Source organism: Microtus pennsylvanicus, chromosome X (assembly GCF_037038515.1).
Source record: "Microtus pennsylvanicus isolate mMicPen1 chromosome X, mMicPen1.hap1, whole genome shotgun sequence".
Taxonomy (NCBI): Eukaryota; Metazoa; Chordata; class Mammalia; order Rodentia; family Cricetidae; genus Microtus; species Microtus pennsylvanicus.
This window is the reverse complement of record NC_134601.1, coordinates 3358718-3381981: the sequence shown is the minus strand read 5'-3', so window position 1 is coordinate 3381981 and position 23264 is coordinate 3358718. Positions and strand designations below refer to the sequence as shown.

Genomic DNA, 23264 nt, shown 5'->3' with positions numbered 1-23264 from the left:
GCCTGCCCCTCCCAGCACAAAGTAAGATCACCGATTGGGTCAGACCAACTAGGAAAAGCCACGTCCCAGCAATGGGGGACAGTTAACAACTGCCACAAGAGACATGCATGGTGATTCATGCCTTTAATCCCAACAACTGAGGCAGAAGCAGGTGGATGTCTGTCCAGCTTGGGCTACATAGCAAGTTCCAGAGCTAGACAGTGAGACCCTGTCTCAAAAACCAAAACAAACCAGTATAAGATGGGTTATCAGCGTTGACAGCATAAGTAACAGTGCGTGGGAGGCTGAAGCAGGATTGTTAGCTTGAGGCCAGCAAAGCCCAGTCCCAAAGCTAACAGAATGGAGGTACTTGTACCAGCATTTCCAAAGTCACCAACACTAAGAGGCTCTATACAGCTATTATGCTTGGCTACCTGATATTAACTGAATGGTGGGGACCAAAGGTCAAAGACATGTAGATTCCCACACTTTCACCACTGGACCCTGTCTGCACGGTGCTGAGTCTAGGGGCCTGTGGTATCTTTTTATCCTGTTTACTGTGTACGGAGAGGTCAGAGGACAACTCTGAATAGAGGTGGTCCCTCCTACCTTTTCTGAGGTTCCCAGGTTTGTTCAGAAGCGCCTCCGGCTGCCCAGCTACATTGCTGTAATCTGACACAAGCATTTGAAGCCGGACTCAGAACCGCTTGCTGAGCCTTATCCCTGGTGGCCAGAATCAGCAAAGTGCAAGTACTCAGGGCAGTGAGCAATCTGCTGTCCCCCACAGACTCGGGCCCAACACAACGACACATGAAGTAGACCAGACGACTTCCCCTTAACTGTTTCTTTTTTCTTTTCTTTTTTTTTAGTTTTCATCATGCTGTTTAATCTAGCACGTTGCCTAGAAAGGCTTGTTAGCAAGAGTACAAATACGTCTCCAGCATGTCTCTCAAGAGTACAAATACGTCTCCAGCGTGTCTCTCAAGAGTACAAATACGTCTCCAGCGTGTCTCTCAAGAGTACAAATACGTCTCCAGCGTGTCTCTCAAGAGTACAAATACATCTCCAGCGTGTCTCTCAAGAGTACAAATACGTCTCCAGCGTGTCTCTCAAGAGTACAAATACGTCTCCAGCGTGTCTCTCAAGAGTACAAATACGTCTCCAGCGTGTCTCTCAAGAGTACAAATACGTCTCCAGCGTGTCTCTCAAGAGTACAAATACGTCTCCAGCGTGTCTCTTAGAGACCCGTTCACCCACTGCTCTCGTTGGCCGCTAGCCTCTTGTCTCTCTCTTCAGCAATTGTGAGGCGGATTCCTTTTCCTCGGGGAAGAGAAATCCATGGTTTGTTGCCCTTGCCAATAACAAAAATGTTGGAAAGCCGGGTGGCAAAGCTGTTGCCATTGGCATCTTTCACATGGACCACATCAAAAGAGCCAGGATGTCTCTCTCTGTTGGTGATCACACCAATTCTTCCCAAGTTAGCACCCCCAGTCACCATACACAGGTTACCAGTGTCAAACTTGATGAAGTCGGTTATCTTGCCTGTATCCAAATCAATCTGAATGGTGTCATTCACCTTGATGAGGGGATCAGGGTAGCGAATAGTGCAAGCATCATGGGTCACCAGATGTGGGATTCCTTTTGTGTTACGGGAGGTCCTCCCACTCCTCCAGCCTATCACCGCTGAGATACCAGCCCCTTGGGGCGTGGTCTCTCTCCCTTTAAAAAAGCGGCCACTTCCCTCTCCTCTCTCTCTTCACTTCCTGCTCTGCTGGTGACTTGACTTCCTTCCTGGTTACGCAGAGGGCTGACAGTGATCTGTAAGTTTTTTCCCCTTTAAATAAATACCACCCTATTAATCATAATTCCAAACTGGTGTGGCATTGTTTATGACTTACGTCTTCAATTGGCACCCAACGTTTGGTTTTAGAACCTCTCCTTTCCCCGCTCGGCTGCCGGCCGCGGCTTGGCGGGAGCCCTCCCTTCCTCAGCCGCCGCCTGTGCCTTGCGGCTGCGGCCTTGGCCTCCCCACGTGGGATTTAAACTCCACAGGCCCGCGTAGTCTCTGCCCGCCTGGTTTGCTCTTTTCTGAGTCGTTTTTAAATCTCCCTTGCAAGCACAGCTCTTAAGTGGCGGGAACCAGAGCACACGGTTGCTGAAAGCTGCAACCCCTCAGGGTGACTCTGTCACGTGGAGGCATAAGCGGCTTCCAGGTTGCTCTTCTCTACCCCTGGATTCTGGTTTCTGGTTCCATCTCTGGAACTGATTTAATTACATTTACTTTGTTGAGCAACTTACATTTTCCAGTTTTTAACAAATACTAGGCGGACTCTGAAACAGGACCGTGTTTTTGTCGAGACTTGGCAACAGCGCCACCTGCTGGATAATAGGTAATATGGCAGTTCTCGTTTCCAATGCGAATTTTACTGTTCTGGTTACCAATACAATGGGTTATATCATGCAAGGTTTATATGACTATGGGGATAACTTAATTTACTGGTTACTAGGTTTCAGTATTCTTTTGCATATTCTATCATTTAGGAAGATCATGGCACTCCTAAGAACCATACAATCTTTACTAGAAACTCATGCAGGTCAGGAGATTAAGGATTCAAAAGAGACAATAGTAAAAAGACTTGAAATGATTGAAGAAATGATTGGAGCTGGTGAACAGAGTAATAAGGCACAAGGACAGGATACAATGCCAACACCAGCTATTAGAACTGGCTTACCAAAGGTTTTAGCAGCATACCCTATACTTAATTCTGACAAAGCGTCAACTTCTAAAGGCTCAAAGGGAGTCAGAGAAGCTAGATGGACGCCAATAGCAATGAATGATCTAAAAGAAATTAAGCAAGCTATTGTTAATTTTGGCTTGCACTCTGCATATGTAAAGGAAATGATAAGGACTTGGGCTTCTAATGCTAGAGCTACCCCCCATGATTTCCATCAGTTAGTGTCTGCAGTTTTAGATAATGGACCTTCCTTGATGTTTGGAATTTATTTCAGAGAAGAATCCAAACATATGGAACAGCAAGGAAGAGCAAAAGGTATTGAGGTTTCCCAAGATCAAATTCTTGGTGCAGGAGAATATGCTGATCCACAGGTCCAAGCTCTTTATGATGATGAAGTACTGTGTCTATGTCACCAAGCAGCTTTAAATGCTTGGAATAGGATACAAGATCCAGCAAAAAGGGTTGAATCATATACCAGAATTAGGCAGGGACAGAGAGAACCCTTTATTGACTTTTTGCAAAGATTAATTAAGGCTCTGGACATAGGGGTAACAGACCCAGAAGCTAGACAAATACTTCTTGAATCTCTAGCTTTTGAGAATGCAAACATAGAATGCAAAAAGATAATTGGGCCTTTAAAGTCTAGATCAGCACCTATGGATGAATGGATTCAGCATACGATGAATGTTGAGACGTTTAGCTATAACGATGAATCTTGGGTAGGAGAAGCGATTTCCACAGCAATGAGGAGACATCAAACTGCCAGGTGTTTTAATTGTGGTAAATTAGGACATCTGAAAAGGGATTGCAGGCACAGAATTTCTAGGAATATTATCTCCTCTGGGAATGACAAAAATAGGAGACCTAGGCCTTCAGGTATATGTAGGAGATGCGGTAAAGGCCGACATTGGTCCAATGAATGCAGATCAACAACAGACAAACAAAGCAACCCGATACCGTCGGGAAACTCCTTGAGGGGCCTCTCGCAGGCCCCCAAGCCAACAGTGGCCCAGTCATTCCCAGTCACAGTGGAGAACGTGCCTCACCAAGAAAATTAAAAGCTCCAATTTCTGCTGTAAAAAGTAATACTGGTCTAAATGATGAAATCCATGTGGAGGATGAGTCAAAAAACCCAGTTGGACAGAGTAAACGTATATTTTGGCAGACTTCTATTAATGATCAAAGACCAAAGCTAAGAGTCTGTATAAATGGCACTTTTATTGAAGGCTTATTAGACACAGGTGCGGATGTAAGTATCATTACCCCAGAATCTTGGCATCCGGATTGGCCTCTTCAAGAGGTAGATGTTCAGTTCCTGGGAATTGGAACCCTATCTCGTGTGAAACAAAGCACAAGATGGGTTGAATGCATACGGCCCGAAGGGCAAATAGGAAGACTAAGGCCATATATAGCCAATATTGCCATAAATTTATGGGGCTGTGACCTGCTACAGCAATGGAATACCCAGATTAACATTCCTGTAGTTCCAGGAACTCATAATTCTGGGAAGTATATGATGAGGTATTATGGAAAAAGGTCACCAGCCATTCAGGCTGTACAAGAACATACAGCAAATACCAAACCTTTAGAGGTACCAACAGCCCTACCTTTAAAATGGCTAACTGAGAAGCCAATATGGATCAAACAGTGGCCTCTAGCTGAAGATAAACTACAGGCATTGGAACAGCTGGTGCAGGAGCAACTAGATGCTCACCACATTGAAGAATCAACCAGCCCTTGGAATTCTCCTGTGTTTGTTGTAAAAAAGAAATCTGGTAAATGGAGAATGGTGATAGATCTAAGAGCTGTCAACAAAGTAATTCAACCTATGGGCTCACTACAATCTGGAATTCCTTTGTCTTGTCTGTTACCAAAAGGATGGCCTCTTATAGTTATTGATTTGAAAGATTGTTTTTTCACTATACCGTTACAAGAAAAGGATAGAGAAAAATTTGCCTTCACAGTGCCTACTTATAATAATTCTCAGCCTAATAGGAGATATCAGTGGACTGTCCTCCCACAGGGTATGCTCAATAGTCCTACACTGTGCCAATATTTTGTAAGTAAGCCATTGGAAATAATTCGTAAACAATTCCCCAAGTCCATCATTTATCATTACATGGATGACATCTTGTTATCTGATTCAAATAAAGATACTTTAGAAAGGATGTTTGAAGAAGTAAAGAAAGTCTTGCCTAGGTGGGGATTACAAATTGCCCCTGAAAAGATTCAAAGAGGAAACTCTATTAATTACCTAGGTTACAGAATAGGGTTAGAGAAAATTAAAACGCAAAAGGCACAAATTAGGAGAGACTGCTTAAAGACTCTTAATGACTTCCAAAGATTGCTAGGAGACATTTCCAGTCTACGACCAGCTGTTGGGATAACACCTGATCTAATAGTTCATTTAAACAAAACCTTAGATGGTGATAAAGATTTGAATAGTCCAAGAGAACTGACAGCTGAAGCAGAAAAGGAACTGACAATGATTGAGGAAAAATTACAGGAGGCACATGTGGATAGGGTGAACCCAAATCTTAGCTGCATCCTAGTCATATTGCCTTCCAGAATTTCTCCTACAGGGATTCTAATGCAGAGGGAAGATATTATTTTAGAGTGGATATTTATACCTAATAAACCAAGTAAAAAATTAAAAACTTATGTGGAAAAAGTCTCTGAATTAATTATAAAAGGTAAGCTGAGACTTCGTCAACTAGCAGGTATAGACCCAGCAGAAATTATAGTGCCTTTTACTACTGAAGAAATAAAAAAGTTATGGGAAGACAATGAACCATGGCAAAGAGCTTGTGCTAATTTTTTGGGAGAAATTAATAGCAACTATCCCAAAAGTGGTAGACTTAACCTCATAAAAAGAACTTCTTGGATTCTTCCTAGAATTGTACGTGATGCTCCAATAACTGGAGCCCGTACGTTCTATACTGATGCAAATAAATCAGGTTAAGCAGGTTACAAGTCAGATGAATTGAGTAAGGTGGAACAAAGCCCTTATAATTCTGTCCAGAAGGCAGAATTATATGCCATTCTTATGGTGCTAAGGGATTTTAAAGAACCTCTTAATATAGTTACAGATTCACAATATGCAGAAAGAGTTATCTTGCATATTGAAACCGCTGAATTTATACCAGATGACACAGAGTTGACTTCATTGTTTATCCAGGTACAAGACATAATCAGGAACAGGCTTTGTCCGATGTACATAACACACATCCGTTCCCATACAGGTCTGCCTGGTCCTCTAGCCCAAGGCAACGCTGAGATTGATCAATTATTGATTGGAAGTGTGTTGCAGGCCTCAGAATTTCATAAGAAGCATCATGTCAATAGTAAAGGCCTAAAGAAAGAATTTTCCATTACTTGGCAACAAGCTAAGGACATTATAAAGAGATGTCCTACTTGTTCTTTCTATAATCAAACACCGTTGCCTGCAGGGAGTAACCCAAAGGGCACTAAGAGAAATGAAATCTGGCAGATGGATGTGTTCCACTTTATAGAATTTGGTAAATTAAAATATGTACACCACACCATAGACACGTATTCAGGTTTTCAATGGGCTACTGCCCTGAGCTCAGAAAAGGCTGATTTAGTAATCACACATTTATTGGAAGTTATGGCCATCATGGGTATACCTGCGCAAATAAAGACAGATAATGGTCCAGCATATGTATCTAAGAAAATGAAACGCTTTTTTGATTATTATAATATAAAACACATTACAGGTATACCAAATAATCCTACAGGTCAGGCAGTTATAGAAAGATCAAATCGTACTATAAAGGATATGCTGAACAAACAGAAAGGGACCGAAAATACCCCAAGAAATAGATTACATAATGCTTTATTAACCTTGAATTTTCTTAACGCTAATGAGAAAGGAACGACAGCAGCAGAAAGACATTGGATAATGGAAAAGTCTGCTGAACTAAATCAACCGATTTATTTCAAAGATGTGCTGACCTCTCAGTGGAAGCCAGGAGATGTGCTACGTTGGGGAAGGGGTTTTGCTCTTGTTTCCACAGGAGAAGAAAAATTGTGGATACCATCAAAATTAATAAAGTTTCGATTTGAAGAGGAGAAACCTCTTGGAAAGGAGAAATGACAACTCATCCACAATGATGATATTCATACAGGTGGTAAGAAAAACATATAGAATGGGGGCAGGGTTCTGTTCTTATCTCCACAGGAAAACGCTCATCTTTGAGAAATTCAAGGGACCCTGGATGTTTGGATACTGACAGATGGATAAATACCTGCCCGATAGGAAATATCAAGAAAACTGAATGGGTTGTGTAAGTAATATTAAACCATATTTCTAAATTTATAAAGCTGGTTTTGAAGTTGGACTCTGGCTCAGTCCCTCTCCAATTCCAAGCCTGTTAGTAAGAGAAAAACCCAGAGTTTCTGGAGTTTCTGTCTCATGTCAAGAGCCATGATGTGGGACAGAAAGAAATATGAGTTTAGAAAACATCTTTGCTTTTCTTCATATCTATCATACTTTTCATTGAATATATCTATCATGTCTTTCATTGAATATATATATATATGTTTATATGATTAATGCTTAAGTTTTTCATAATGAACAATGAGTTTTTCCTGAAGTGACATTTGAAGTTTCCAGGAAGAAGATGGGGCCCCATAACAACAACTCCACCTGGTTGATATGACGTCATGATACTGATAGCGCTACAACAAGACCTGCTTTGGGTACCAGCTGCACAAGACAGTTCCAACTTGGTTAGCTGAAATGGTGCACATCTTATACAACATTTTGGCCAGACCTGCACAAAATACTCAGAGACTATTGGCAATTTTAAAAGACATTGATCTTGAAATTTAACCATCATTTTACTTTCACAGGATCCCCCAGAAAGAACGTCGCCCCCATGACAGCTGGAAGTAATTCTAGAGGACGACGTCCCCTCTCCCAGTAAAGTTTGCCCTTGGGTTTAGGGACATCATTTAGGGGTTGATTATAATTAGTATACGATTGAGGGTTGGGGGAGGAATTTTATAAGCTCAGGGATCATTTTGAAAAAAAAAAGAGGGATGATGGGATAATAGATTTGTAATAGTGAGTTACTGTTTTTAGACAAATATATTGGTATAGATTCTTGTATATTGATACAAAGTTAAATTATATTGACTATTGTATGCATGCATGTTTCTACCTTGTTTAAAACATTTTTATGTATTGACATATATTGTATTGTATATATTTACCATATTGCTGTGTACATTTCTACCTCTGATTAAGATACTTATATAATGTTTGTGTATTGATATATATTTACCTACTGCAATGTATATTTGTACATTGTTTATATTTGGAGGTCATTGTCCTCATTTGTTTCACAGTTGTTTATTGTCTTAATCTGTAAGTTAGATAGATATTGAGAATTATATAGACTAATAGTCATCTAAGTTTGTCATTTATAATTAGACTAATCAGGTTCTTTAGATATATAGAGATTATACTCAGTATAGATAGATAATCTTCAACTTCTTCAAAGAGCTGTAGAAAATGGCCTTTAATCTAACTCAGAGTTTTGTGGTAGTGAGACACAATTGCTCCTGGCAACACCACTCTATTCCCGAGAGAATGTTGAGCACCAAAGACACTCCACCTGGAGCCTTTCTTTTTAGCAGAACTGGCCTTTGGGCAAAGAAATGCCCGTACCTCAACCACCGACAAAGATACAGAGCATGCATCAATGGATAAAACAGGACTGTCTTATCCTGCCAAGACAGGGTAAGATAGTTTTGAAAAGTTGCTTGCCTTTGAAAATGGTGTGTCAGTTATGTTAGGCCTTAGCCAAAGTTGGTTGCTTCAACGCTGCTAATGTGACTTTGGGTGATTGCCTAGGTAGCTAGTTGTCTCTGTGATTTGTTGCATGTTTTGGAAGTTGTTTTATTGAACTTCCTAATTAACCAGGTAACATTATTTCCCTTCTCAGATCTTTGATGGGGTTGAAGACTATATAGATGTAGTTACTTTTCTCTCATGACTTGGCCAAGTTATTTATTATACAAGACCTAAGCTAGTTAGAATAGGATATTTGTACTTATTGTATATAATTTCATAGTAGGTTTAGAACAAAAGGGGGAGGTGTTACGGGAGGTCCTCCCACTCCTCCAGCCTATCACCGCTGAGATACCAGCCCCTTGGGGCGTGGTCTCTCTCCCTTTAAAAAAGCGGCCACTTCCCTCTCCTCTCTCTCTCTTCACTTCCTGCTCCGCTGGTGACTTGACTTCCTTCCTGGTTACGCAGAGGGCTGACAGTGATCTGTAAGTTTTTTCCCCTTTAAATAAATACCACCCTATTAATCATAATTCCAAACTGGTGTGGCATTGTTTATGACTTATGTCTTCACTTTTGTGCCCACAAAGATCTTTCTCACTTTGCACAACTTGTACTTGGCCTCCTCAGGTGTAATACGATGAACGGCAAAGCGACCCTTGGTGTCATAGATCAGACGGAAGTTCTCTCCAGTCTTGTCAATGCTGATGACATCCATAAACCCAGCAGGGTAGGTTATATCGGTCCTGACTTTGCCATCAATCTTAATGAAGCGCTGCATGCAGATCTTCTTCACTTCATCGCCAGTCAGGGCATACTTAAGCCTGTTCCTCAGGAAAATGATCAGAGGCAGACATTCCCTCAGCTTGTGAGGGCCAGTGGACGGACGAGGCGCAAACACGCCGGTTAGTTTATCCAGCATCCAATGCTTTGGAGCTGCTACACGCTTCAGATGTTTCTTGGGACCACGAGCCATGGCTGCGCTGGGAACGGAAAGAGCCCCTTAACTGTTTCTAAGGAAGGCCAGGCCTCCTGGGACACAATTGTTTCTCCCTTGAGATTTTGCTTGATGACTCTGTCTTAACAGTGTATTTTCTCTTTATTGTGCATATAGGGGAATGTTTGTATAGGTGGACACATGTGTAGTGTAGATGCACATGTACGCACATGTATGTGGGACCAGGAGTCAATCTCTAGTGCATGGCCTGTTTTCTAAGTCAAGGTCTCTCACTGACCCAGATCCCTAGGCTTGCCTCCTTAGGGCTGGGGTTAGAGGATGGGCCACCATGCCAGGATATGGGTTCTGGGGATCCAAGTCAGGTCCTTGTGCCTTTGCAGCAAACACCTGGCTGAGTGTGCATCTTTGTAGCCCTAGCACATCTTATTTTCTCTTTGTGCTAGTCTGTAAAGTTCTGAAAATCTTTTAGCATCTTTCCCTGGGCTTGTTGCAGCACAGCTCTCATGTCATGCTTGTGTTCTCCGGTGACACTCTCTTCAGGCACAGATGCAGGAATTTTCACAAGTCCGTGCATCACTGTAGAGCCCTCAAGACTGAGGTAAAATCAAAGAATGCTTCAAGGTGGCTCTAGGGAGGAGGGAGGCCTCTGGAGAAGCAGCGATGCTCCCCCCCCTCCGGCTAGCAGGCCCCTGACAGATTTGGGGAACCACAGATACATAAATAATTTTATGTATTTATATAAAGTCTGGGAACTACAAATGAGAGAAAACATGATATTTTTCTGAGAGCAGCTCAATTCACTTAATGTGATTATTTCCAGTTGCACTCATTTTCCTGCCAACAACAGAAGTTCATTCTTTTTTTATGGATGGAAAAAAAATTGCTACTCAAGGGGACCAGGTTCACACTCCGTTATGACAGGGAAGTCAAGCTGGCAGGGACCTGAAGCAGGGTCACATGCATCCACAATGAGGACACAGAGAGAGGCATGAATACTGATGCCCAGCTCTATAGGTAGGTAGGGAAACTAAACTGAATGCAGGGAGAAAGGAGGAGCCAGAGAGATGCCATGTAGCTGTAGGAAATCCTTCAGCCAGTATTATTTAAGTTACCTGTCCACTTGGGCGTGGTCTTTTATACTAAAAATGCTGATGTAAAACACTTGCATGCTCTCTCTTCTTGCTGCTGGATTAGTTTGCTGCTCCTCGTTTGAGCAGAGGACTGTGATCTGTGAGTCTATCCCTAAATAAATAACCCTTTATTATACTCAATTCTGAGCTAGTATGGGATTTCTTTTTAACCTCCATCTTCATCTGGCACCCAACCTGAGGCCTGACTCCACACCTACCAGGAGGACCAGTCTAAAAGCCCCAAATGGCCCACAGCCCATAAGGTCTCCCACTCCTGTCTGCCTGGCTTGCTTTCTCCTAAGAAGTGTTTTTTTTTTGTAAACAAAGTGGAGCTAAGTGCGTGGTGACTTGAAAATTTCTCAAGCTCATGCACATTTCCCCAAACCCCATGGTGCCCAACGTGGGGCCATGATGTCATGATGTTTATAGTGCTACTATAAGACCTGTTTTGGGTCCCAGCTGCTCAAGATGGTTCCAACTTGGTTAGCTGAAATGGTATAACTTTTTAGAAACTTCTGGTCAAACTCCAAACAGGAACCTCAGAAAATCCATACCAAATACTCAGATACTATTTGCAATTATACCAAATAGTAATCTCAAAACTTAACCATCATTTTACCTTCACAGGATCCCATAGAAAGAACATTGTCCCCATTACAGTAATTCTAGTAGGTGATGTCTCCTCTCCTGACAAAGTTTGTCCTCAGGGTTAGGAACATCAATTAAGGGTTGATTATAGTTGGTATAGGATTGGGGGGAAATTATGTAGGCTCAGGGATCTCTTTGGAAATAAAGGGAAATTGGATGTGATAATAGATTAGTGTGAGCTTACTCACACTACTAATAATAGTGAGTAATAGAGTGAATACTTGTGAGCTATTATTTATAGGCAATTTATATTGGTATATATTCCTTTTCTATCCTCTGTCTACTTTCTTCCTCCTTCTTTCTCTCATACCTCATTTCCCTATTGCATTTCCCTCTTTTCTCTTTTCCCTCATCCCTGCACCACCATCTCCTTTACTTCATCATCTTCCCTACTCTCTTCTCTTCCCTCCTCCATCTTCTTTCCTTTCTTTCTTTTCCCTTTCTTGCTTTCTACTCTTCCTTCTTCTTTTATTTGCCTAATTCCCTCCTCTTCCTTTCACCCTCCTCTATCTCCATTCCCAATGACTTCTTTCTCCTTCTCCCTCTTCCCACATCATTCCTCTTTCTACTTTTGTTTTCCTCCACTTAAATCCTCATACGTCCCTCTTTCCTCCTGTTGATTCCTCAATCCAATTCTCCCTCTCCCTCCTCAATCACCTTCCCTCCTCTTCCCTCTTCTTTTTCTCTCCTCGCTTGATTTCCCTCCTCCTACCTCCCCCTCTTCCCTCCTCTCTCTTCCCTCTTCTTCTGTCCACCCTTAATCCTCCTTTGTCTTTTCTCATACTCCATCATTTCTGCTCTTCTTCTTCATTCCTCATCTTTCTTATTTCCTTCACTCTCTCTCTTTCCCTCCTCATTTTCTCTCTCCCCTCCTCTTCTTTCCACTTTCCTATTAACTCCTGCCTCTTCTTTCTTACTTTTTTCCTCTCCTGTTCTCTCCTACATTTTTTATCCTCTCCCTCCACTATTCTTCTCCCACTTTCCTTTCTTGTGTGTCTTCCCTCATTCCCTTGTCTTTCATCCAACATCTTCCCATTGCAATCTTATCTCTTCCTTCATGCTTTGACACAGAAAGCCTGCTCTATAGATGCCTTCTTTCTTCCCTAGTCTAAGCATTTTACTCTGTAACCTGCCCCCTTACTCCTTTCCCTCTACTCCAACCTTTCCCAGATCCTCCCCTAAACCCTATTTACAATCCACCTTAAAAGAAACTCCATCCAGTATTGAGTTCTCCATCTATCATGGGGGAAGGATGAATCCTTCCTTATTATTAAAACCCCTCTCTCAAGAATCATTACATATTTTCTGTGAATGCCTGTGTGAATGTTGTAAGCAGTAACTGCATCCCTGGCCCCAGGATAGGGCAGAAGAGTTCTTTAGATGCCCTTAGGACAGAACTGAAGACACTGTGCATCCCATGTGGGAGTTTGGCATCAAACCTCTGGTGTGTGGAAAAGCTGGCACCTGTATTGAGTGCTGAGACAGAGATTGCTCAGCCTCAGTCCCTCCTGGTCTATCTGAAATTGTGGGCATATTTGCAGGCCCACTCTTGTGCAGCTGGCCCCCATCTTTCTATGAGCTGTCTGCCGTGTCTAATACTTTTCTTCTTTTTCACTCTTCATCCCGATCCCCTCAGCCCCAGACAAACCCAGGCCTTCTATCACACTCCTTATTATCCTACCTACATCCTTCCTCACACTCCTTCCCACACACGTTGCCTCTGATAACCCCCGCATCTTCCTGTCCTCCTGCCTAGTTTTCTGTCCCTCCCAGCAATTGTGCCACATATAAGATCCACTTTCCCTCTGACAGAGAACAAGCTGGACTCATCCCAGACTCCCATCCTGTCTACCCCAGGTTTTCACTCTTTCTGCATATATGTAGTCTTCTCTTAGTCCTTCCTTTTCACCCCTCAACTTCATCCTTCTTTCCCAATCCAGACTATTGCCAACTCATTCTGGTACATGATGCTCTCTGCAGCATACATCTTGCCTTCCTCTCAGACTCATAAATTCCTTCTGTAGTACTTGAACTCACCAGTTATTCGCTCCAATCTTATTGATCCTCTTCTCTGCTGCATTACTGTCCTGATGTCCTGCCAAACATGAGAACACCTGTTTAGCATTCTGTTCCTCCCTTGGCCTCCTAATTTCCCCCAATGCCTCCTATTCTCCTTCTGGTCCCTGTCCTCCCTGTCCCTCTAAGTGTTCCCAGCCTTCTCATGTCTCCATCAACTTCCCGCCTTACCCTGCCCTGCTCAGAAGCACTGTGTCCCAGGGCAGTCTCTGAATTTCTCCCATGCATCTACACTCATATCCAGGTCCTGTGCTTTCACACAGACTGTCCCCATACCTCAGACACTCACCTCTACTCTTGGAGTATAAGCTCACCCTGGGTATTCTGTCATTGTTGTAGCCTACCACCCATCGTAACAAACTCCTGAGTTCCCTCATTCTTCTAGGAGCATCCAGAGCCTCCTGTCCTGTTCAGTCTCACCACCCTCCTCAGACTTCTTCCTACTTTCCAGTCTCCCTAGAAAGGCCTGATAACTAAATTTCACATTTACCTCAGTCTCTGATCTAAAATTCTTGACAATCCCGCCTTCCTCCCCAAGCATTTGCCATCTTTCCCCCATGTTCCTGACATCTCAACTGAGATGTTAGCCTTTCTGTAGTTGTTTGCCCTGCCCTTGGCCTTCTGACTTCTCTACCTGTTAAGTTTCAGTTGGATCTTCCTGGTCTGGTACTCAGATTCTGAGGTAGCCTGGTCTGTTTCTGGTCCCAAGTACTGTATTCTTCCCAAGACCACATTTCTTCCTATCCCCCTTTACTTGCAGAAGGCTTCTATCCCATCCTCAGTCCTAACATTTTCAATCTTTCCAATTTTGGCAATCGCTTCCCACCTCTGTCTGCTAACTGTGGCATCTGCTCTCCCCTGTACGTCTTGCATACCCTCTTAGTTTCCAGCCATCCCAGTGCGTCTCCTGCCACGTCCCCATCATACTCTTAATTGCTGCCCCATTCCTCTCTTTCACCCTGCATTCCTTCCCTTCTCTTTTACTATTTTTTTTAAGAAATAAATGTTCTGCCTGCATGTGTGTCTACATGCCAAAAACAGGCATCAGATCCAATCATAGATGGTCGTGAACAACCATGGGTTGTGGGTAACTGAAGCCAGGAAGACACTTAGCTGCTGAACTATCTCTCTAGTCCTTTCAACATCATTCTTTTCATTTTCCAAAACAGGGTTTCTCTGTAGCTTTGAAATCTGTCATGAAACTAGCTCTTGTAGTCCAGGCTGGCCACAAACTCAAAGAAATCTACCTCCTTCTTCTTCCCAAGTACTGTGATTGAAGGCATATGCCACCACCACCTGGCTTCCTTTCAATCTCTTTTAAGACCCCTATCCTCCTTATCCTTATGTTGTCCCAGAACCTCATTCTCTCCTCAGGAGCATGTACCCCATTCTCAGCTTCATCCCTCATGATGTCATCTCCAGTCTGCTCACTGCCCTGTGTCTCTGCGGACTTCCTGGAATCTGCTACCCTCCCCATGAGCCTTACAGTGTTCAGCATATTGCCTATCCTCCTGACCTGACTTTGTGTACGTCTCCAGTCTTTAGACTACCCATGAACCTCTTTCCCCAGGATTCTCAATTTCCAGAGCCTCTGGTTCCACTCACTAGGAGTATACAGCAAATAGTTCACCTCTTCCCAGGTCTTCTCCACTCTTAGGATACTCTAACCATTTTCCTCACTAGCATCCTCTTTGTGTGTCTCCTGAAACTTCTATTTGTCCCTCTTCCCTAGTCTCCTGTCACCTCCATCTCGTCCTCACCTCCATCTTCTTTCCACCCCATCCTTCTAATGCCCTCAAATCTACCTGTATCCAAACCCCTCTGCAGTGTCTGGCCTCTTCCCTTCACCTCTACCCTGTCCCTGAGCTTCCTGCTCTCTTCCCCAACCTTCTGTTGTCCTGCTGATCATTATGCCCTTTTAGGGTGCTTCTCTTCTCCTCTTCATCTACATCCTATTCTCCTCTATTCTACCACCAACCTCACCATCTCTCCCTCCTCTTCAGTCACCTGTATGAATGTTAAACCTCTTGTAGCCTTACTACTCACCCTAGGCTCCTTTTTGCTTTGTCACCATGGTTCTGCCCTTCTGCCCAGACTCTTAAGTTCTTCCTAAACTTTTGTCCTTTCCCTTTTTCTGCCTGCCTCTTCATCCTCCGATGTTTGCCTGAGTCTTCTGCCCTACTCCTTTGTCTTCCTCATCCTGCTTCTTAGTCTCCCTCCTACTATCTTCTCCAGGTGTTGCTCTCTCCATCTTACTCTTAGGCTGAGTGTGTGACACCCTCCTCATGCATCTAGAACCCTTGAGTCCTCACTTCTCTACCTTTCTATGTCTGTATACCCTCTCCCCTCCCTGGAGTCCTGTCAATCCCTATTCTTTACCCTCCACATTGAAGCCCCTACCCTACACAGCATCCTCCTGCCCAGCTCTTAGCTCCCCTTGGATTCTCTATCATCCCCTAATGTCCTTCATTTTTCCTGGGCTTTCTGTCCCCACCAACTTCTTACCCTCACTCTGTGCCTGTTGACTTCCTCTCCAGACTCCCACCTTCCCCTTTAGCCTCAGGTCCTTCTCCATGTCCTTCTCTATAAACTTCTATTTCCTCCCAATCTCTTGACCAGTATCTGCCTCCTGCTCTGTAACTAATTTTCTTAGATACCCTCACAGCTTCCTGTTCGCCTGCCTCATCATCCTCATTTTTCTTTCTCTCAGTCCCATGCCTTCCCCTAAGAGGCTTAATCTCCTTCCCTCCAATCCTCTCCCCCTGCCTTCTTCTGTCTCTCAGAACCTGCTCTCACTCTGATTCCTTCCTTCTGCCTGGCCTTCCTGTCTTTCTCCAGGTCTTCTCTCTTCAGATCCATCTTTCTGCTTTGATCTACCCACCCGTCTTACTGCTGACATCTCTGTTCCTTAGTCCTTCTCCATGATCATCTTGCACTCCTCATCCCTAGGCCTTTCTTTAGTCTCTAAACATACCATATGCCTTGGGCTTTGTCCTCATCTGCAGCTCCCTACCCTGAGCCAGTGTGTGTGTGTGTGTGTGTGTGTGTGTGTGTGTGTGTGTACGCGTTTGTGTGTGTGCCTTCCCCTCTGTGCTTATCCCCAACTCTTGTGCCTTTCACCCTCCCATCCTACCCTCTGTCAACCTCCTAACCACTTTCAGAATCAGGCCCATCTCCAGGACTCTTTCTCTCCTCTGTATACTGAGTTCTCCCCCCTACACACACACACACACACACACACACACACTAGTGCCTAGCTCCACATTTTCCAACTATCTTTTGAGCATCTTGCTTTCTCCTCCACTTCCTACCCTAAAGTGAACCATCTTCAGTGTCCTACCCACCCTTTGAGGCTCCATGTTGCTGTCCTTGTTCTATAATTCCAGTTCTCACCAGGAACCTCCCCTTCTCCTCTAGCCCCTTTTCTTTCTCTGGATTATAACAATCCTTATCTCCTCCCTTGCCTTCTGTCTTGCCTCCAGTTTTCTGCTCCTCTGTAAACAGAGACTACAGTTTGGTTTCCCGGTCACACAGACCCAAATAATCACAAAGCAACTATATTAATTAAAACACTGTTTGACCAATGGCTCAGTCATATTTCTAGCTAGTTTTTACATCTTAAATTAACCCATTTCTATTACTTTCCATTTTACCACGAAGCTTGTGGTTCTTGCTTCTTGTGTGGCAACATGGAGTCTCCCTGACCCCGCATTCCTTCCTCCTCTATCTCTGCTTGGATCTCCTGCCCTGCTATAATCTGTCCTACCATAGGCCAAAGCAGCTTCTTTATTAAACAGTGGTAATAAAGCATATTTATAGCATACAGAGGGAAATCCCACATGACTCCTATCTCCCAGATTTCTGCCCTCCCTAGCCTTCTATCTTCCCCTAACCTTCCATTTTCCTTTAGCCATCATTCCTGATTTCATCCTGAGCTCCCGGACCCCTCCTCAGGGTTCTGTGTCCCCCAGACCCTTACAGTGCCCTGGGCCTCTGTCCATATTTCACCTTTCTCTCACGTCTGCTACCTTCTCCAGCTTCTGCTCTCCTTTACACTCCTCTCCCTACTCCCACACTTTCTCAGACCCCACCCCAACTCCTGCAGTATTCCTTAGCTTCCTGCATACCTCCTAGGCTTTCTGCCCTCCACAATCCCCTCCTTCCCTCTGGCCATAATTTCTTACACCGTGTAACATCATAACCTCCCATTAACCTTCTGCCCTCCTCACCTACCATCTGCCCTTCCCCCACCCACTGGCAGTCCTCCCCAGCCTGGGACCTTGCCTTCTCCTTCCTCCCAAGTCTCCTTCCCTACCTAGTCTTCTGCCTCTCACATCCTTCCTCGTTGTGCCCTCCTCTCCATGTGTCCTTCTCTCCAGCCTTCTCCTCTCCAGCCTCTTGGCCCCTTCCTCACAAAGTCTCCCCATCCCTTCTCAGCTCCCAACTGTCCTTTCAGCCTATGCCTCCGTCTCAGCCTTCTTTCTGCCTTCACTCAGCCCTGCTCTTTGTCCCCAACCCAGCCTCATACCCTCCACGACACCTGCCTTCCTCATCATGGGCCGTCCTCATGAGCCCCCACCATTCTCTTCACTCTGCTATGTTCCTTCTCAGCCTCCCGCCATGTTCCCTACCCTTCTGCCCTAGCCCAGATACCCATTCTCCCCTCCAGCCTGTTGTGCACCCCAAATCCTTCTGTCCTCCCCAGTCTTTTGAACCCACCTGTTTCTTGTCCAGCTTACCTTTTCTCTGTCTTCTGTGTTGCACACCAGACACCACCTTCTCTTAACAGTATGGCCGTCGGTCCTGGCCCTTTGCCCTCCCTAGCATATGTCCCTTAGCTCTGCCTGCCTTTTTCTCAGCCTCCTACAGACTCTGAGCCAGCTGCTCAGTCTAACAAATTCATAGGGTCTTCTGACCCTTCTGACCTGGCTCGGGTACTGTATTCCTGAGTCTTTGGCTCTCTTCCTCAGTCTCCCAACCTTCCTCTGTGCCTCTGGCCCTCTTTCTAAACCTTCTGTCCTCCCCCAGATACCTGTCTCATCCCTGACTTCCTCTTTAGCCTCCTACCTGCCTCTCTAGCCTTTAGGCCCACTCTATGACCCTCCTGCCCTCCTCACAGTGCAACCTTTCCTTGAGCCTCCTGCCCCTTATTTTAGCGACTTTTGCATGGACCATCCTCATATCATTCCCCACCCTACCATCCCCCAGCCTGTTGTCACCCTTCCCAGAATCCTACACCCCCTGAGCTTCCTACCTTCTACTGTTCTGCTCGCCTCCCCAGCCTTCAGTCATTCCTACCTGAACTCCTACTGTCCCCACGAGACTCCTGAGTATCTGCTCAGCTTTTTGTCTTTCTCCTGAGCCCTCTATGTTCCCAAGGTCTACAGTACCCCCTGGAGCCCCCTGTCCTGCTGTACAGCACCCAGGAGTCTCCTGTCCTGCTCCTGAGGCTTCTACCCTACCACAAAAACTTCCTGACTTTCTCTAGTCTCCCACAGTGCATTTGAGCCTGTCACCTTTCCTGCCCTCCTGGGTGCCCTTTTCCCAGCCCCCACAAGGGAGTCTCTCACAGTCTTGCTGTCTGACCTCCCCCAGCCTCCTCCACACTGAGCCTCCTGCCCTCTTGCTAAGTCCTACCTCACCTCAGCCCTAGGGCTCCTGACTTCCCTGGTAACCCCTCAGAATGGAGTTCTGAGAGAACAGAGGTAAAGTCGTGAGAGAAAAGCAGTCACTTTTCAGGTCCAAAGGAAACTTCAATCCTCTAAGCTCCAAATGTCTGGAAATTAGCTCGGCCTGGAAAACAGGAGGATTTCTGGGTGTTAGATAAAATCTAGCATTCCTTGGGAACCTGTGAAGCCAGTTCCCCTCCAATGAGAAGCATCCTTCCCTTACCTCTGGTAGAAGGGACATGTGGCTCTCTGTGGCTCCTACCAGCATATTAAGCAGTGTATGCTGGTAGCACAAAGTGCTTGCAGGTATCACAAGTACCTATTCCATATTCCACATTCATCCAAGCCCTTCTCACAACCTCCCGTGTGCGCCATTCCTTCCAGTTCAATGACTTCTCTGGCCCCAGTTACTCATTCCTCTTTTTTTTTTTGATGATCGGATAATTCTTTTTTTAAAATTTTTTATTGAGAAAAAGAGAAAAAAAGTTTCCGCCCCTCCCAGCCTCCCATTTCCCTCCCCCTCCTCCCACTCCTCTTCCCCTCCCCCCACTCCTCTCCCCCTCCCTCTCCAGTCCAAAGAGCAGTCAGGTTTCCCTGCACTGAGGAAAGTCCAAAGTCCTCCCCCCTCCATTCAGGTCTAGGAAGGTGAACATCCAAACTGGCTAGGCTCCCACAAAGCCAGAACATGAAGTAGGATCAAAACCCCTTGCCATTGTCCTTGGCTTCTCATCAGCCCTCATTGTTCACCATGTTCAGAGAGTCTGGTTTTATCCCATGCTTTTTCAGTCACAGTCCAGCTGGCCTTGGTGAGCTCCCAATAGATCAGCCCCACTGTCTCAGTGGGTGGATGCACCCCTCGTGGTCCTAACATCCTTGCTCATGTTCTCCTTCCTTCTGCTCCTCATTGGGACTTTGGGAGCTCAGTCCAGTGCTCCAGTGTGGGCCTCTGTCTCTATTTCCATCCATCAGATCAGATCAGATCAGATCAAGTAAGCTTCATCCCAGAGAGGCAGGGCTGGTTCAACATATGAAAATCTATCAATGTAATCCATCATAGAAATAAACTGAAAGAAAAAAAACCATATAATCGTTTCATTAGATGCTGAAAAAGCATTTGACAAAATTCAACATCCCTTCATGATAAAAGTCTTGGAAAGATTAGGGATACAAGGGTCATACCTAAATATAATAAAAGCTATTTACAGCAAGCCGACAGCTAACATCAAATTAAACAGAGAGAAACTCAAAGCCATCCCACTAAACGCAGGAACACGACAAGGCTGTCCATTCTCTCCATACCTCTTCAATATAGTGCTTGAAGTTCTAGCAATAGCAATAACACAACATAAGGAGATCAAGGTGTACTCATTTCTCTTTTAATGCTGCCATTCCTCCTGTGTATTCACTACCTGTATGTGGGACAGGCTCCTGCTTCTCTTGCTATATTTTCTTTCTTTCCTATTCCCCAACTTTCTTCCCTTTTTTGCCCTGACCAGGTGCAATCTGCTGGCCATGTTCTGCCTACTTTCATTCCTGTTTTGGACTCTTCCAGATGTCTCTGGTTGCTCGCTCTCTCTCTCTCTCTCTCTCTCTCTCTCTCTCTCTCTCTCTCTCTCATTTCTGCCATAAATATCTTCCCCTATACCATGGAACGGTCATATATCAGTTTCTACAGCAATCAGTTCCAGCTTGAGGCAGGTGGTTCATTTTGTCATGAGTTCCTCGCATGCTCCCGGCCAGACAACAGTAAGGACTTTACCACCTACCTGCTCCTGCAGATGGATCTCTGGGCTGCACAGAGTGGCCTGCAGAACGTTCTTGCATTTCCCCTTTCTCTTCAGGCTCAATTTGAATTAAACACATTGAGTCCAGGCCCTGGAATGAAAGAGAAGCATTTGCTTCAGCTTCTTTCTCTGAACACTGGATGAGAACAACTGGAACATCCTGGGCCTGGCTCTACTGTTGCCCACTTGGTGTGGGGGGAGCTGGGCGTGGTGGTCCTGTCAAGGGTGGTCTAGGAGGAGGCTCTGAAGCTGCAGTTTCCCTGAACAGCTCTCTGGATGCCCTCTGCTGTGCTTGGACAGTGCTGTCCAGCACCCACCCACTTCCCCACACTAGGTTCGGTATGGCACCTGAGAAAAACAGGAGGCATCCAGGCAGTATTTGGTGTACTGAACTGGAGGATTTTCTTTTAACTTTGAGAGACAATAACATGTGTCAACATCAGAAATGGCATCTCTGACCAGAGAGTGCTGGCAGCGCAGAGTTCATCACACATGGAAATGTATGGCCATCCGGGTCCAGTCTATGAGCTGATTGAAGCTCTTCTGCTTGCAATACAGACAGCAAGGAGATAAAGTGCATCACGACCCCATCACACAGCCAGGGCACCGTGGAGGAAGAAAAGTAACAAAGGGGCGGGGAAAACAGAGGCTCACAGACTACTCAGGGCCAGAATGGGACTCAAACACAAAGCAGAGTCCTGGTTCTACCCGCATCTACTGGCCCAGAGTCCAGTCCATTGCCAGTGCCTCTGACCTCACACTATAGCCCATGCCTGGACATGAGCAGGGAGGGGCTTCCTGGAGCAGGAGGTCTAAGAAGGCAGGGCCTCCATCTCCATACTCATTTCTCCCAGTAGGTCAAGGCTGACCAGCATGCTGAAGGTTTCCGTATCAGGAATGGAATGCATGGACCTTGAGATACCAGTGCCAGAGAAGCTTGAGGAGTGTGGGATACATAGTAAAAGTATCCCTTGGGCCATCCTTGGGCATTTGGAGAGGCTAGCCTAAGAAGGGCCTCCTGGACAGACTATGCTCAGTATATCTGGAGGAGAAGCTTTTCCCATGTGATGCCTGGGATGGGGCTACAAGCCTGGGTACAAAGAAACAGGGCCATACCATGGGTCTCAGCTCCTCGACTTCCCATGAACCACAATGTCATCATTGCAGTCCACTACCACACAACTGCTCGGAGGGTTAGAGAGGACTAATTTCAGAAAGTTCTTGAACCTTCCTCTCTGTTCATGAACTCAACATCTGCCTGTCTTCAAGGAAAGGCAGATACCCAGCTACCCTAACCCACAGCCTCTCTTTCTCCCTAGGCCCCTGGCAGCTCTCCAATCCCTCCCCACCCCGGCGTCCTTCTAGGTCATGGAGAAGACTGCAGAAGGGGTGGGGGAATGCTGGTCCAGGGCAGGCTGAGCCCCCCCTCTTCTGTGTGAAACAAGGGCAAACCCAGCCAGGTCTTTGAGCCCCATTGTATTCATGAGATGAGGGAATATGTCTCCCTCACCGTGTTGCTAGGAGATACCAGTGCCCGAGGTACACTGGCATCTTTTCTATGGCTGGGCCAGAAGGCCTGAGCAACCCCACCACTCTCTAGGCCTCTACCAGAAAGGCCCTTCCTCTTCTAGGCAGGTTCTTCACTCGGCTGCTCCCCGGGCTGGTCAGGAACAGAAGCAGGCATCTCTACATAGGGATCCGTCTTGAAATGATCACAGAAGGGAGCCATCACCCAGAAGACCAAGGCTTGAAAAAAAAGCCTTCAGAGTTGGCTTCCTGTGCACTCTGCTTCTCCACCCTATCCCGACAGCAGATGCTTGCTGCTGGATCCTTCCCACATCCCCAGATCCTGGGGCACACAGCTGCCAGGCTGCTCATGGCTGGAAGATGGGCTTCTGGGTCTCACCAGTGTCATCGCAGGTGCTGCTGGGCAGACAGGGAGGATGGGAGAAGCAGGCTGTGGGGAAAAGAGACGATTGTAACCTGTTCTTTTCTGTCTGCAGATGCAGAGGGCCTCAGGAATGCCCCAGACTGGGTTAGGGGAGCAAGAGGGAGAGCAGGAGGAGCAGGCAGAGGACAGTCCCCTGCCCCATCCCCAAGAGTGCAGGAGGCAGTCTGGAGAAGGGCTGCACAGAGCTGCAGAGACTACCCTTGGGCCTGCATGGACAGACCTGAGGTTTGGTTCAGAAAAGAACTGTCCATTTTATCTGACCACCTGACATAGGGAGACCGATGGGCAAATATTTCCTCTTCTAGCACCTTCCTGGGGGCTCACTGGCCCATTCAGGGTTCAGGTTACATCTCAGGATGCTTCCACAAAAAAGGGAACTGAGGCTGGAAGGTGGGTGGGAGGGGCTCCCTGTCTGTGTGTTGGTGATGAATTGACCCTCCAAGATGCCAGAGCCACCCAATACCCTGGAAGCACTACCAGGAAACATGGGAAAGCCTCACCTACCTCTTCTGTTTCCCA

General features: G+C 45.6%; 2 protein-coding genes and 1 long non-coding RNA gene across 3 annotated transcripts in view; 1 reads left to right on the top strand and 2 right to left on the bottom strand.

Moving 5' to 3' along the window:
• LOC142841026 (uncharacterized) overlaps positions 1-22939 on the bottom strand; it is a 43638-nt gene extending 20699 nt beyond the window's left edge. The window contains exons 1-2 of the long non-coding RNA XR_012909002.1: positions 21143-22939; positions 20777-20885 (exon numbers count right to left, since the gene is read on the bottom strand). This is a non-coding gene — a long non-coding RNA (uncharacterized LOC142841026). The remainder of the gene's footprint in view (positions 1-20776; positions 20886-21142) is intronic.
• LOC142840721 (small integral membrane protein 10-like protein 2A) overlaps positions 1-23264 on the top strand; it is a 228756-nt gene that overhangs the window by 133655 nt on the left and 71837 nt on the right. The gene's annotated exons all lie outside the window — the stretch shown is intronic.
• On the bottom strand, positions 822-9523 carry LOC142841317 (small ribosomal subunit protein eS4, X isoform-like). Its single transcript, XM_075958149.1, has 4 exons — positions 9104-9523; position 9049; positions 1223-1617; positions 822-934 (listed from the first exon to the last, which is right to left on the bottom strand). Exons 1-3 carry the CDS (start codon positions 9503-9505, stop codon positions 1229-1231), a joined length of 792 nt encoding a protein of 263 aa, XP_075814264.1. The 5' UTR covers positions 9506-9523; the 3' UTR covers positions 822-934; positions 1223-1228.

Excerpts from the sequence above, each read along its gene's own strand:
- LOC142841317 (XM_075958149.1), bottom strand. The coding sequence starts at position 9,505 with ATGGCTCGTGGTCCCAAGAAACATCTGAAGCGTGTAGCAGCTCCAAAG.